The following is a 16,706-nucleotide window of genomic DNA, read 5'->3' as shown; positions in this document are numbered from 1 at the left end:
GCTTCCGTCTCCTACGACGTGACGTACGCAGGGGGGTGGAACCAGCGGCAAATTCAAATGTAAAAACACACTGATACAATTCAAAATAAAAAAAAAAAAAAATCACATTAGTTTGCCCCCCCAGTGCCCTTTCCTGCAGTTTTACTGTACTATATATATATATATATATATATATATACATATATATACACACAGTAAAACCTTGGATTGCGAGCATAATTCGTTCCGGAAACATGCTTGTAATCCAAAGCACTCTTATATCAAAGCAAATTTCCCCATAAGAAATAATGGAAACTCAGATGATTCGTTCCACAACCATTTATTCATATGTCCTTCAGTTTATAGTCCATATAAAAAGATTATAGCATTGCGATAGGTTATATAACCATAAAATGTCCATCCACAAATAGCCGCTTCCACAAGGGGATTAGAAGCAAAATCCAGCCAGAGCTACAGAGTATCAAAGAGAAGAGAGGCGCCTCTAAGTGTAGCAATATGGTTCCATTTAATGAAGGTACAACATTTAGCAACTCACATGGTTGATGAATAAAACAGGCACATCTAAGTATGCAGGCATCTGGGGTAAAGCTGTTCACATAGACTATTTCTGCACCGCCGGCTGCCAGTCTGTAATCCTGACCGGAAAGACCACCCTGCAGTAAAGCGATCTGAAAGCGAGGGGCAGCATGGAAGGGATGACGTAGATGGCGGTGCGGAGGATGGTCTATGTGGATAGCTTTAGCCTGGATGCCTGCATCCTTAGATGGGCCTGTTCCAATCATCAACCATGTGAGTTGCTAAATGTTGTACCTTCATTAAATTTAACCATATTGCTACACTTAGAGGCGCCTCTCTTCTCTTTTATACTCAGCTGTGACTTGAGGCTACTTGTATATCAAGTCAAAATTTATTTGAAAATTTTGCTTGTCTTGCAAAGCGCTCTGAAACCAAGTTAATCTCAAACCAAGGTTTTACTGTATAATATATATATATATATATATATATATATATACACACACATATATATGCACATACATACATACATACATACACACATATATATATATATATACACACATACATACATATACACACACACATATACACACACACACACACAATATATATATTATGTGTGTGTGTGTGTATATATATATATTATATATATATACACACATATACATATACATATATATACATATACATACACAGTGGGTACGGAAAGTATTCAGACCCCCCTTAAATTTTTCACTCTTTGTTATATTGCAGCCATTTGCTAAAATCATTTAAGTTCATTCTTCTTCCTCATGAATGTACACATAGCACCCCATACTGACAGAAAAACACAGAATTGTTGACATTGTTGCAGATTTATTAAAAAAGAAAAACTGAAATATCACATGGTCCTAAGTATTCAGACCCTTTGCTGTGACACTCATATATTTAACTCAGGTGCTTTCCATTTCTTCTGATCATCCTTGAGATGGTTCTACACCTTCATTTGAGTCCAGCTGTGTTTGATTATACTGATTGGACTTGATTAGGAAAGCCACACACCTGTCTATATAAGACCTTCCAGATCACAATGCATGTCAGAGCAAATGAGAATCATGAGGTCAAAGGAACTGCCTGAAGAGCTCAGAGACAGAATTGTGGCAAGGCACAGATCTGGCCAAGGTTACAAAAAGATTTCTGCTGCACTTAAGGTTCCTAAGAGCACAGTAGCCTCCATAATCCTCAAATGGAAGACGTTTGGGATGACCAGAACCCTTCCTAGAGCTGGCAGTCCGGCCAAACTAAGCTATCGGGGGAGAAGAGCCTTGGTGAGAGAGGTAAAGAAGAACCCAAAGATCACTGTGGCTGAGCTCCAGAGATGCAGTCGGGAGATGGGAGAAAGTTGTAGAAAGTCAACAATCACTGCAGCCCTCCACCAGTCGGGGCTTTATGGCAGAGTGGCCCGACGGAAGCCTCTCCTCAGTGTAAGACACATGAAAGCCCGCATGGAGTTTGCTAAAAAACACCTGAAGGACTCCAAGATGGTGAGAAATAAGATTCTCTGGTCTGATGAGACCAAAATAGAACTTTTTGGCCTTAATTCTAAGCGGTATGTGTGGAGAAAACAAGGCACTGCTCATCACCTGTCCAATACAGTCCCAACAGTGAAGCATGGTGGTGGCAGCATCATGCTGTGGGGCTGTTTTTCAGCTGCAGGGACAGGACGACTGGTTGCAATCGAGGGAAAGATGAATGCGGCCAAGTACAGGGATATCCTGGACAAAAACCTTCTCCAGAGTGCTCTGGACCTCAGACTGGGCCGAAGGTTTACCTTCCAACAAGACAATGACCCTAAGCACACAGCTAAAATAACGAAGGAGTGGCTTCACAACAACTCCATGACTGTTCTTGAATGGCCCAGCCAGAGCCCTGACTTAAACCCAATTGAGCATCTCTGGAGAGACCTAAAAATGGCTGTCCACCAACGTTTACCATCCAACCTGACAGAACTGGAGAGGATCTGCAAGGAGGAATGGCAGAGGATCCCCAAATCCAGGTGTGAAAGACTTGTTGCATCTTTCCCAAAAAGACTCCTGGCTGTATTAGATCAAAAGGGGGCTTCTACTAAATACTGAGCAAAGGGTCTGAATACTTAGGACCATGTGATATTTCAGTTTTTCTTTTTTAATAAATCTGCAACAATTCTGTGTTTTTCTGTCAATATGGGGTGCTATGTGTACATTCATGAGGAAGAAGAATGAACCTAAATGATTTTAGCAAATGGCTGCAATATAACAAAGAGTGAAAAATTTAAGGGGGTCTGAATACTTTCCGTACCCACTGTATATATAATAAATGTAAATAGTTGGTTTGGGCTGCTTATTCACAAGAATTACATGCAAAATAATGGTACCGCTTTCAGCACCTAAAATCCAAAAGAATCATACCGCCAGGGAGGTTAAGTAGATGGTTTGAGAACAGTGGAAGAAGGGGAGGATTAGAGAACACCGGATCAAACAACCTTTTACACAATGTAGAGGATTAACCCCTTAGGTTCCACAGTGCGTATAACAAGCATTCTTTAGTGCATATACAGACCAATTTTACTGTTGTGGGTTTAGTAGCACTTTAAGAGAATAACTCAACTGAAAATTAAAAAAAAAAAAAAAAAATGGGGACAACAAAAAGTGGCTCTTAAAGAGGTTGTAAACCTCCAAAAACGACCCTGAAAGACAAAATAATGAGCTATCTAGCATTGCATACTAGCTCATTATGAAATACTTACCTTCGAACGAAGTCCCCGCAGCTCCACTCACACACGGCTTACATGTTCACCTGTCTTCATTCCGGTTTGTGTCCTCCGGCCATCTGATTGGCCGAAGCCGCAATGAGGTCACTCCTGCACATGCACATGGGAGCCACCATTCATGGTACAGGGCTCTGAAGGATCGATACGGGTGGCCGTTCCTTCAGAGCGCATGCGCCAGTGATGTCACTGACTGCATGCAAAGTAAATATCTCCTAAACAGTGTATGTTTAGGAGATATATACAGTACCTATAGGGAAGACTTATCATAGGATTACCTATAGGTACAGGTTACAGAGGAAGATTTACTTCCTCTTTAATACTTACCTCTTCTGTGGGATCCCCCAGAGCTACGGCCTCAGGCTGAATCTTCACATGTGACAATCCTGATTCCTGTGTTATCAGATGCCTGACACCCTGATGTGTGCTGTGGTTCATCCACCCAGATCTTACATAACTAATGTATCCTGTAGGGTCTGGTGGATGCCAGTATGTTGTACAACCCGACATGCAAGAAATAATTTCAATATTCAATAGTTTTAAAAGTGGGGGAGGGAGGGAGTAAAACTCAATATACTTAAGAGAGGGTGAAGATCTGCTGACAAACCGTGTTCCTAGGGCCACCAGCAATAAGATCCTTCATTTTATTCTCTCCTACCACAACAGAGACGGGATAGGGAGATTCTAATTAGTAGCTGCTTGCAAAGATTCTCAGTCCAGACACTTTGAAATATGGTTAAATGCAATACATAATTCACGTTGAAAATCTCAACCAACACTGACCTATTTTGCATAGAACTACTCCTAATTGTGAAAAGTTCTATTATTTTATACAGCCTTATCCACATCCAGCGTATTCTTCATTAGGAGGAGGGTATAGACATAAGATCTTGATGGTAAGTTTACATCATCATTTCTACATTTGAGGAACCAGACATGACCTACACCATATGGTAACATACCCCGATATTGAACTTCTTCTACCTTTCAGAATAAAGTTATCTGGGATTTGCCAGTTCTTCTTGAAAAAGTAAAGTTCAAGAGAAAAAGTATGTTGCACCTTATAGAGGGTTCATGATTGAAAGTATGGATTTTTTTTTTCTTTTTTATAAGTGGTAGTAAACCTCTGAAATAACAAAAAGGAACAAAGCATATCCTCATAGTGTGTACTTGGCATTTAGTGTGGATCTTGTCTGCTTTCTATCCGCATGAGTCACTTCTGATGGTTTTTCCAGACACCAGGCAATCCTTGCAGATGGCCCACCCCACCAGCCCACAGCAGGTTACCGACAGCCTCAGCTGTGCATGTTTCCCAGTGAGATTGTGTAAGGCCCCTTTCACACATACAGTCCATTCAGTTCATCAGTTCAGTCACGTCAAATGTATCAGTTTTTCATCCGTTTTTCATCCGTTTTTCATCCGTTTTTCATCCGTTTTTCATCCGTTTTTCATCCGTTTTTCATCCGTTTTTCATCCGTTTTTCATCCGTTTTTCATCCGTTTTTCGTCAGTTGTTATCCGTTTTTCATCCGTTGTCGTCCGTTTTTCATCCGTTGTCATCAGTTTTTCATCCGTTGTCATCAGTTGACATCCGTTTTTCATCCGTTGTCATCCGTTTTTCGTCCGATCCGTTTTTTTGACGGATGAAAAATAGGGCATTCATCTGTTCAAAAAAACGGACGTTGACGGAAGTGGATGAAAACGGATGTTAACTGATGATCATCAGTTGTCATCCGTTTTTACATAGAGATACATTGATGTCCGTTTTTCATCCGTCAACGGATGGATGAAAAACGGACAAACGGACACCATGTGTGAAAGGGGCCTAAATGGAGTGTGTCCATTCCCTACAATCAAGATTCTGATTACACTCAGCTCTGTACTGTGCAGTGTGTGAAATCAGATCCCCACCCCTTGCCTTCCGGAAGCTGAGAAATACCATCCAAACTGCGTATTTGTGGAGGAGAGAAGACTGCAGATAAACAGGTACAGCTTATGTAGGAGGATTTAAATCATCAATGTGTAATATCTGAAGCTAGTAACTAAAGGATAGTTCCAGGAGAACATAAAACAAGCATAATTATAGAGCAGTGACAATAAACATTTACTAGTGGTGAAGCAATCACTGCCATTTTAAAGTACATGCACCTGAAAGATTCACTTACAGTGAATGTTTGGAAAAGTCAAAATTTGTGATTAATAAAATATGCCCCAAAGTAACCAAAACAGTAACATAAAATTTCCAGCAGCAATTACATTATAAATGCTGAATATGGCACATGGTACAAAAATATATGCAAATTACATTACCTCATACTCTTTTTGAAGGAGCTCAAGTCTAGTTCTTCGGAGGTGTTTTCGCACTGAATGACTGAGCACACGTTCATTTTCACTTGTCCCTCCTACAAAAGAAAATATCTATCAATGCAAATAGCTAGAGCTCAAAACAGATGCTAAAAAGGGAAACCATAATAAATTTGGAACCACGTTTTATGTTTTTTGTTATTTTGATAAAGCATCCCCAGGGCATTATAGGTTAGCTTCTAGATAGAGATGGCACAGCATACCCCGATAACTTTGTGGCTCCCTCTGTCTGATTGAAACCTCTCATAATAAGTATGTGTTATCTACTTTCAAATGCTTACAAAAATTGTACCTAGATGGTGTGTAAATAGGCTATTTTAAAGTGATATTAAAGACAGTTTGTTTCTTCTTAAAAAAATACCAAGCATACTTATAAATAGGTTTTGTACTAAGCAGCCCCGACCCTTCCCAAGTCCCCCACCGGTGCTCATGGCCCCTCCCTCCTGCTGAGTGCCCACCCCTCCCCCACCACAGCAAGCAGCTTGGAATAGGAGCACCCAAGCAGGCTCGCTCCCAAGCTGCTGCTCTGTCTGTCCAGTCACATACAGAGCGTGGCTCAGCCCCGCCCCTGCTCTCTCCTCATTGCCTTACTGGCTGTGATTGACAGAGGGAGAAGAAAGAAAGGAGACGAAAGAAAGAAAGAAAGAAAGAAAGAAAGAAAGAAAGAAAAAAAAAAAAAAGAAAGAAAGAAAGAAAGAAAAAAAAAAAAGAAAGAAAGAAAGAAAGAAAGAAAGAGACAAAAAAAAGAAAAAGAAAGAAAGAAAGAAAGAAAGAAAGACAAAAAAAAAGAAAAAGAAAGAAAGAAAGAAAGAAAGAAAGAGACAAAAAAAAAAAAAAAGAAAGAAAGAAAGAAAGAAAGAAAGAGACAAAAAAAAAAAAAAAAGAAAGAAAGAGACAAAAAAAAAAAAGAAAGAAAGACAAAAAAAAAAAAGAAAGAAAGAAAGAAAGAAAGAAAGAAAGAAAGAAAGACAAAAAAAAAGAAAGAAAGACAGCTAAATAAAGCTTTATTATTACCTCAAAGGTGTAAGAACGCAACATTTCAGTAAAAAAAAAAAAAAAAAAAACACACACTAAAAAAGGTAATTTTAAAGGGGCACAAAAATGCAACAAATAACCCAATTTTTTGATAAAATATAAAAAAAAAAAAAAAAAAAAAAAATCTGCACCAAATACATAAATTTCAAATTTAGTTGACTTAAAAAACAAATGGATTTAGTACATGTACAAGACCACTATATATTCTAAGAAAAAAAAAAGTTTATAGGGCTTGGTCTTATTTTATCTTAAATTGTAACTATCCCGAAGGACGCAGAGTAAAAAGGCCATTCTCAGTACCTATGATGTCTTTGCAGGGATTATCAGGTGTAATAGGGACTCTGCAGGCTGGGCATTGGTTGTTGTTCTTCAGCCACAAGTCAATGCAACTCGAACAGAAAACATGATGGTTGACGCAAATGACGGGCTGTCGTACCTGTAAAGAAGAGGAAAAAGGATTATAAATCAGGAACGCTGTCTGACGCATTACACAGCACACAGAGGTTTAGTAGTAGAGCTGGGCAACAACCAAAAGCAAGGTCATTGCATTTAAATAATTACAGGTGACAGTCTTGTATTATTATTTATAGAAATATGCTACTCAGCTACCTAGAATTACCTCCTTTATTGGACTGAAGACCTTCTAAATGAATGTACCATTTCCCTAAATGTGCACCACAAACCACTTGTGGGCTAGTATACATTAGAAGGAAGGTGGAACGCACGCTGCATGTTCTGGGAGCCTGGTGGAACGCAAGTCGGTAGTTACCGCTCTCCACTCACAGGCGCCATTTTCGGCAAGATGTAACCCCGAGATTTTATACTTTTATGTACTGTGCATCCCGCAATTACTTTATTAAAAGGATATTTTTAACGGTACTGCACTATTTGGAGCTTTTTATTCTTTACCCTGACCGGACCCTGAGGATCCAGGCTATCCAGGAGAGGGACCCTGGATCGTATGGGACTACAAAGCCCAGCAGTCAACTTCCCGGCCTAGGAGGCCTTAAGGCTCAAAAGGTATTTTTACCGTACGGTATTTAAGACCCACAACTTCTGGTGAGTGCACACCCCCCATTATTCCACAAGGCCCATACCACAAGTACCAGCAGTTGGACTACTGGAGGACCCAGCACAAAGTACCTGCACTTTCCCTTACTTGGCACTCAAGCTTTATTTATTCATGCACTGAAGTCACTTATGAACTTTTACTTGGACTTTTTTGGCACTACTTTGCACTTTATGGCACATATGGTTTTTATTGTGACATTAATTTTTATATTGTGATTTATTATATTATTCATTCAGTCACATTCATTACGCACTTACCTATTTATATATTGGGTTTATTTATTTATCATCCTAACCACTTTACCTTTGCCCACCATTTTTTCTACCCAGGATATTGACAAGCAATTGTCCATTCCTGGTTAATAGTAGCAAGTGCTATAACAAATCCCAAATACTTTGGGATTTTACTTCTTCACCTTTCCCTTTTTCATTTAGTTGGCCGCTTTCCGTTACATTTATAATGCGATTTGTCTGTGTCATTTTAACTATTTTGCATTTTTTATTAAATATTTTTTTATATTGATTACTACACCATGTGTATCTCTATACTTTTTATTTGGATGTCCATATTCGCTTAATTTATGCCATGGTTCCACATAAGGAGACTCTCTCTATTGGCCAATCTTGCTCTTCAGGACCAAAAAGAACCTAGACACCAGTAGCTACATGCGTTATTGCGGTCTTATAATTTGGACAGCAACAAGCTCTGGTGAGTGTGCACTTTATATATACGGTGGAGGACAACGGTCACAAGTGTCAATATTCATTTTTTGTTCTTTACACTGAGACACTTTTCTTGTATTTGATTTATATATCTTTTTGGACTCATATTGGGATTTCTTATTATGTTTTATCGCTGCAACTGTTTTATATTCATTCTTTGTGTGTATGTATAATTTGCACTATTTTGTTAGCAGATCTAGTTTTCCCCCTTTTTTTTTTAGAGCGCTGCCTTTTTTTTTTTTTATTACAAATTACTGCATTGTGCCTTCTTGAGGAGGGGGACTTGCCATGTTTGGAGGAAGGAAAAATGCTGACTATGATCCCAAGAATACCATCCCTACAGTCAAGCACAAAGGTGGAAACATGATGCTTTAGGGCTGTTTCTCTGCTAAAAGGTACAGACTGACCTTGCCGCATTGATGGGGCCAAAGGACGGGGCCATATATTGTAAAATCTTGTGTTCTTCCCTCAGCCAGAACACTGAAGATGGGTCAAGGATGGGTCTTTCAGCATGACAATGACCCAAAACATACCGCCAGGGCAACAAAGGAGTGGCTCAAGAAGAAGCACATTAAGGTCATGGAGTGGGCTAGTCAGTCGGCAGACCTTAATCCTATAGAAAATTTATAGAGGGAGCTGAAATTTCGAGTTGCTAAGTGACAGCCAAGAAACCTTAAGGATTTAGAGAAGATCTGTAAAGAAGAGTGGACCAAAATCCCTTCTGAGATGTGTGCAAACCTGGTCACCAACTACAAGAAAGATCTTACCTCTGTGCTTGCCAACAAGGGTTTCTCCACCAAGTACTAAGTCATGTTTTGCTTAGGGATCAAATACTTATTTTACTCACTGAACTGCAATTCAATTTATAACATTTATATCATGTGTTTTTTTCTGGATTTTTGGTTGATATCCTGCCTTTATCATTTAAAATACACTTATGATAAAAATTATTATACGCTCTTCATTTCTTTGTAAGTGGGCAAAACACAATCTGCAGGGGATCAAATAATTATGTTCCCCACTGTATCCCTTCAGCCTCATTTTACGTAAGGTGTTGCCTCCATGGTAGTGCTTACACCAGAGCCTCCAACATTAGAGAAGGCATGTAAAAAAAAAAAAAATATATATATCGATTTCAGGCTTTCCAGTTAACAAAAAAAAGCAGTATTTTGCATCTGCTGTCGCCGCAAGTAATGTTATGATGTTGCTTTATGCCTCTGAGGGTCAAAGAGTTGGGCAGGGACCAGCTCTATGGTAAACTGTCACCACCGCCTGCAGATTCATTCTCTGGCTCCCCGATCACGAGAGAGAGACCAGAGCAGCACTGAAGGGCGGCGTGTGGGGGGGTTGATGTCCTCTCCCATCACCAGCAAAAGCAATCAAGTGGCTAAACAGCTGCAATAACGGCTTTTACAATGTAGGGAATCGCCGGCTGAGAAAAAAAAAAAAAGAAGAGACATCTGGATGATGCCTGTAGCTGCAGGCTTCATCCAGACACACTATAATTTCAAAAGTATTGGGACGCCTGCCTTTACCCAGTCTTAATCTGTAGGTTCAATATTGAGTTGGCCCACCCTTTGCAGCAATAACAGCTTCAACTCTTCTAGGAAGGCTGTCCACAAGGTTTAGAAGTGTCTATGGGAATGTATGACCATTCTTCCAAAAGCGCATTTGTGAGGTCAGGCACGAGAAGGCCTTGCTCGCAGTATCTGCTCTAATTCATCCCAAAGGTGTTCTGTCTGGTTGTGGTCAGGACCAGTCAAGTTCCTCCACACCTCTATGGACCTTGCTTTGTGCACTGGTCCAAATCATTTGGTGGAGGGGGGATTATGGTGTGGGGTTGCTTTCAGGGGTTGGGCTTGGCCCCTTAGTTGCAGTGAAGGGAACTCTTAAGGTGTCAGCATACCAAGACATTTTGGACAACTTCATGCTCCCAACTTTGTGGGAACAGTTTGGGGATGGCTCCTTCCTGTTCCAACATGACTGCGCACCAGTGCACAAACAAGGTCCATAAAGACATGGATGAGCGAGTTTGGGGTGGAGAAACTTGACTGGCCTGCACAGAATCCTGACCTCAACCCGATCGAACGTCTTTGGGATAAATTAGAGTGAACACTGCGAGCCAGGCCTTCTACTAAGCTTTGTAGATAAAAGAAAGCATTGGGACAAGTGAATCGGAAATCAGTTCCTGATATTTGGTCAGTATTCTAGTACAGACACTATCTGATTCTGAACAGTGCAAATTTAGTAAAGGTGGCACTTAGGGAACAGTGAACTAGTATTAATTCTCTGATCAGATATATAGATGCCACATAGGCATATTCATGTAAAAAAAATAAATAAATAAATAAATAAAAGCATGAAAAAGCCTCATCACTGCCTTTCAAATGCCCTCTGAAAACCCATTCCCCCCCATGGATTGCTCTTTAGAGCGCTCCGCTCATGTGAACAAGCTTTTGGGGAGCGCTATAGTGGAAGGTGAGCGGTGACTGGAGAGAGAGGACTGAGTGGCAGAGGAACAGCAGAGCTCGGGGACCAGAGCAGGAGAAACTAGTGATGTCACACGTGGTGTGCAGCGTGGAAGTAATAAAGCGGGAGGTGAGCGTGAATTGGAGAGAGAGGAGGATCAGTAAATCAGAGGATCAGAGCTGGGAGGCTACTACTGAGCGAGGGGTTGGCAGGACTGGGAGGCTACTACTGAGCAGGGTGGGGGTGGATGGGGTTGGCGGGGCTGAGAGGCTACTACTGAGCAAGGGTCAGCGGGGCAGGGAGGCTACTACTGAGCGAGGGGTCAGCGGGGCGGGGAGGCTACTACTGAGCGAGGGGGTCGGCGGGGCGGGGAGGCTACTACTGAGCGAGGGGGTCGGCGGGGCGGGGAGGCTACTACTGAGCGAGGGGTCAGCGGGGCGGGGAGGCTACTACTGAGCGAGGGGGGGGGGGTCGGCGGGGCTGGGAGGCTACTATTGAGCAAGGGTCGGCGGGGCAGGGAGGCTACTACAGAGCGAGGGGTCAGCGGGGCGGGGAGGCTACTACTGAGCGAGGGGGTCGGCGTGGCAGGGAGGCTACTACTGAGCGAGGGGGTCGGCGGGGCTGGGAGGGGAGGCTACTACTGAGCCAGGGATCGGCAGAGCTGGGGGGCTACTACTGAAAGGGAGGATCAGCAGAGCTGGGGGGGTTGCTACCGAGAAGAGGAACAGCAGAGCCCGGGGGGATTATTATGGAGCGGGGGTTTGGCAGAGCTGGGGGGGTTACTACCGAGCGGGGGATCTGCTGGACAAGGGTACTAGAGCTAGTGTTCTACTGGGCCCCTTAGAACAAACAGAAAATCAACACACACAGGGAATTTGCCAAGATTCATTAACGGTTCGAAAAACCATCACTAAATCATTAAAAACTCATCAAAAAAGCATGTTGAAGCAGTAGGCACTTTAGCCCTGGTTCACACCAATGCGGCTTTTAAAATCACGCTACTCAATGTGATTTCAAAGCCGCAGATCAGTGAGATCTGGATCTTTGATTTCATTGCAGCTTGCGACTTTATTTAACTGAAGTTTACGCAAGTCGTAAGAAATCCCGAAAAAAGTAGTGCTGGAACCTTTTTAACTACTTCCCGCGAATCGACGTACCTGTACGTCAGCTCAGAGAAGTGGTTGTACCGGGATGATGCCTGCATTTAAAAATAACTGTCAGTATTTAAAAATACGATTTTGGTATTTTGAATACTTTGAAGTGCAGTGGAGGGGTCTTTTAGACCCCCAATCCCTCCATAAAGAGTACCTGTCACTAGGGCTGCAACTAACGATTAATTTGTCTGTCGACTAATCTATCGATTATTTTTACGATTAGTCGACTAATCTAACGATTATTTTTTTAATTTTATTTTTTTGCTTAATTGAGTGTTTTTTTGATTAGCTAATTAATCCTGTAATTAATACAGACCCCTCAGTAAGCCCCCCTCTCAGTACAGACCCCACAGTAAGCCCTCCCACCTAGTACAGACCACTTAGTAAGCCCCCCTCCCAGTACAGACCCCTCAGTAAGCCCCCTTCCAGCACAGACCCCTCAGTAAGCCCCCTTCCAGCACAGACCCCTCAGTAAGCCCCCTTCCAGCACAGACCCCTCAGTAAGCCCCCTTCCAGCACAGACCCCTCAGTAAGCCCCCTTCCAGCACAGACCCCTCAGTAAGCCCCCTCCCACCTAGTACAGACCCCTCAGTAAGCCCTCCCACCTAGTACAGACCACTTAGTAAGCCCCACCTCCCAGTACAGACCCCTCAATAAGCCCTCCCACCTAGTACAGACCACTTAGTAAGCCCCCCCCTCCCAGTACAGACCCCTCAATAAGCCCTCCCACCTAGTACAGACCACTTAGTAAGCCCCCCCCTCCCAGTACAGACCCCTCAATAAGCCCTCCCACCTAGTACAGACCACTTAGTAAGCCCCCCCCTCCCAGTACAGACCCCTCAATAAGCCCTCCCACCTAGTACAGACCACTTAGTAAGCCCCCCCCTCCCAGTACAGACCCCTCAATAAGCCCTCCCACCTAGTACAGACCACTTAGTAAGCCCCCCCCCCTCCCAGTACAGACCCCTCAGTAAGCCCTCCCGCCTAGTACAGACGACTTAGTAAGCCCCCCCCCCCTCCCAGTGCAGACCCCTCAGTAAGCCCTCCCACCTAGTACAGACCATTACAAGCCACATCCGGTGTAGTGCCGCACATGTGATATCTCTGAGTACCTGGGTGATCGGGGAGGATGGCGAAGGTGTTGCGGCGGAGTACGGGAGTGCTGGAGACGGTCAGCGCTCATCCTGAACAGCTCCTCAGGTATTCATGGTCCTCTTGTCTCCGACTTTGGTGTGGACGGAGCCGAGGGGGGGGGGTGATTTCACCCGGCCGGAAATGCTTACAGCGGCACTGCGGCCGGCCAGGGGGCGTGTGACGTCACGTATTGACGCGTCAACGCCTTTCACGCACGTCGACGATTTTTTTCGACGCGTCGTTGCAGCCCTACCTGTCACTGCCTATTACTGTCATAAGGGATGTTTACATTCCTTGCGACAGCAATAAAAGTGATCAGATTTTATTTTTTTTTTAAATTATGCTAAAAATAAAAAATTAAATAAAATAAATAGGAAAAAAAAATATTTTTAAAGCGCCCCAGTCGCTGTAAGCTCATGCACGAAAGAAAAGCATATGTAAATCACGCCCCCAAAAAATGAAAACAATGTTCAAACCACAAGTGAGGTATCGCCGCGATCGCCAGAGTGAGACAAATAATTCTAAAAATACCTCCTCTAACTCTAAACTAGTAACCGTTAATTTTTAAACTGTTGCCTATGGAGATTTCTAGGTACTGTCGTTTTTTCGCCATTCCACGAGTGTTCGCAGTTTTAAACGGTAACATGTTAGGTATCTATTTACTCGACGTGACATCATCTTTCATAATATACAAAAATATTGGGCTAGCTTAAGGCTCGGTTCACACTGATGCGATGCGGGAAGGCTGCGAATTTGCAGCCTGTTCCCGCATCGCACACGCACCCCCGGCAGTTCACACTGCCATATGCGATCCGCTGGGGGTGTCAATGTAATCTTAACGACACCCCCAGTTTGATCGCATATCGCAGTGCGATCGTGCAGTTTGCAAAGGGTCGGATCGCACAAGTGTGAACCGCTGTGCGATCCGATCCTGATGCGGCAGCAAAAATGCCTCCTGTGCGTGTTTGCTGCGGGTGCGATGCGAATTTAGCCATACAAACTGTATGGCTAAACTCGCACAGCTGATCGCATGTAATGTCGGAGCAGTGCGCTCCGACATTACATGCGAACCCCGCACACGCAGAAGTGTGAACCGTGGCTTAGTCCTGGTTCACATTTGTGCGATGCGGGAACGCTACGAATATGCACTGTGATCCCGCATCGCGTCCGCACCCCTGGCAGTTCACACTGCCATATGCGATACGCAGGGGGTGTTAAAAGTTAATGACACCCCCAGTTGCGATCACATATCGCAGTGCGATCTGCAAGTTTGCACAGAATCGGAATGCACTAGTGTGAACCACTATGCGATCCGATTCTGCTGCGGATAAAAAAAGGGTCAGGTGCGTGTTTAGTGCGGATGCAGTGCGAATTCAGCCATACAAAGTGTATGGCTGAAATTTGCACCGCACAAGAGATCGCATGTAATGTTAGGAGCAGTGCGCTCCGAATTACATGCGATCTCTGTGATCGCACTACTGTGAACCGGGGCTGTTTTTTTTTTTTTTTTTTTTAAATACAGTGAAATAAATTTTTTTCGAAAAAATTATGTTTGAAAGACCGCTGTGCAAATACTGCATGACGAATATATTGTATCGACTGCCATTTTATTCTCCATAGTGTTTGCTAAAAAAATATTTATAAATGTTTGGGGGGGGGGGTTCTAAATAATTTTCCAGCTAAAAAATACTGATTTTAACTTGTAAACAACAACAAGTGTCAGAAATAGGCCTGGTCCTTAAGCCCCGGTTTACACATATGCAATGCGGGAACCCTGCAAATCCACTGCGGGTTCCTGCATTGCATTTAAACTCGCAGGCAGTTCACACTTCCATATGCGAATCGCTGGGGGTGTCAATACAAAGTTAACGACATCCCCAGATCAGGTCGCATATCGCAGTGCGAACCGCCAGTTCAGACATGAATCGGATCGCATAGGTGTGAACACCCATGTGATCCGATTCTGCTGCGGACCCCAAAAAGGGTCCTGTGTGAGTTGTGTTCGAATGCAATGCGAATTCGCATGGCAGACATCACATGTGCAGCGCAGTGCGAATCACATGCGATGTCTGACATGGCACTAAGTGGTTAATGTGCTGCGTTGCAGGGTGTGCTGTGTAGAAACGCACCCAGGCTGCATGAATACACAACCCATGTATATAGTGTGAACAGAGACAACAATTGTATACTTTCATTCATTGATCCTGCATTGATCCATACATGGTATGATTGATTCCTATAGTAGTCTTCATTTTATAGCTTTCACACCCTGGGTGCCATAAGATCCAATCCCAGCATTCCCTACTAGCATTGTTAGCCGACACTGGTAGATCGCAGCTGTCTATCACTGGAAGTCCTCGGTGTCATTGCCTTGTTTACAATGATCGTCCACCATGACACCTCGAGCAGGCTCTATCCCTGACATGTATACAGATCAGAGTAGGCAGTGTGTGACATGGGGTAGCCCTATACAAGTCCTTACCTTGCCCAGACAGATGTGACAGCTGATCGGCAAAGTCAGAGCCAGGGTAACATTCTGTACGTTGTGTTCCATTGTCCGGGCTCAGCACACACTACTACTCCATACAGCGCTCCATCCCGTCCAATCATCAGCTACGGATCGCCGTACAGACCAATCCCCTCCCTCTGTACACACAGCGCTCCATCCCGTCCAATCATCAGCTACGGATCGCCGTACAGACCAATCCTCTCCCTCCGTACACACAGCGCTCCCTGTTCCCGGGGAAGTTGGCGCCCTGCACACAGGAAGTGGCGGGGACATGTGCGGGCTGTGTGTGTATAAACATACACTACAAGGGGGAAGGGAAGGGTATACTGAGGGTATACCACCTCATCCCTTTAACCACTTTACCTCCGGAGGATTTTGCTGTCTTACGTCCAGGCCACTTTTTGCGATTCGGCACTGTGCGACTTTAACGGACAATTACGCGGTCGTGCGACGTCGTACCAAAACGAAATTTACGTCCTTTTTTCCCCACAAACAGAGCTTTCTTTTGGTGGTATTTGATCACCTGTGCGATTTTTACTTTTTGCGCTATAAACAAAAAAAGAGCGACAATTTTGAAAAAATAACAATATTTTTCACATTTTTAATATGAAATTCCCCCCCAAAAAAATGTAAAAATCAAAATTTTTTATAATTTTTGGCCAATTTATTTTCTGCTACCTATGTTTGGTAAAAAAAATCACAATAAGCGTATTTTGATTGGTTTGCGCAAAAGTTATTGCGTTTACTAACTAAGGGAAAGATTTATGTCATTTTTGGTGTTTTTTTTTTTTAACGCGTAATGGCGGCGATCTGCGATTTTTATTTGCGGGACTGCGACATTGCGGCGGACAGATCGGACCCTTGACTGACATTTTTGACACTTTTGGGGGTACCAGTGACATTACTACAGTAATCAGTGCTATAAATATGCACTGTTACTGTAAAAA

General features: G+C 43.2%; 1 protein-coding gene across 1 annotated transcript in view; it reads right to left on the bottom strand.

Moving 5' to 3' along the window:
• Positions 1–15,879, bottom strand: part of OBI1 (ORC ubiquitin ligase 1) — a 45,541-nt gene extending 29,662 nt beyond the window's left edge. The window contains exons 1-3 of the mRNA XM_082248370.1: positions 15,733–15,879; positions 7,000–7,135; positions 5,611–5,702 (exon numbers count right to left, since the gene is read on the bottom strand). Of these exons, the coding sequence (XP_082104496.1) occupies positions 5,611–5,702; positions 7,000–7,135; positions 15,733–15,804 (300 nt within the window). The 5' untranslated portion in view covers positions 15,805–15,879. The remainder of the gene's footprint in view (positions 1–5,610; positions 5,703–6,999; positions 7,136–15,732) is intronic.
• Between the last annotated feature and the right edge of the window lie 827 nt (positions 15,880–16,706).

The sequence above is a fragment of the Pelophylax lessonae genome (genome assembly GCF_965119305.1).
Source record: "Pelophylax lessonae genome assembly, chromosome: 2".
NCBI lineage: Eukaryota > Metazoa > Chordata > Amphibia > Anura > Ranidae > Pelophylax > Pelophylax lessonae.
The sequence above is the reverse complement of the archived record's forward strand: the minus strand, read 5'-3'. Positions and strand labels throughout refer to the sequence as shown.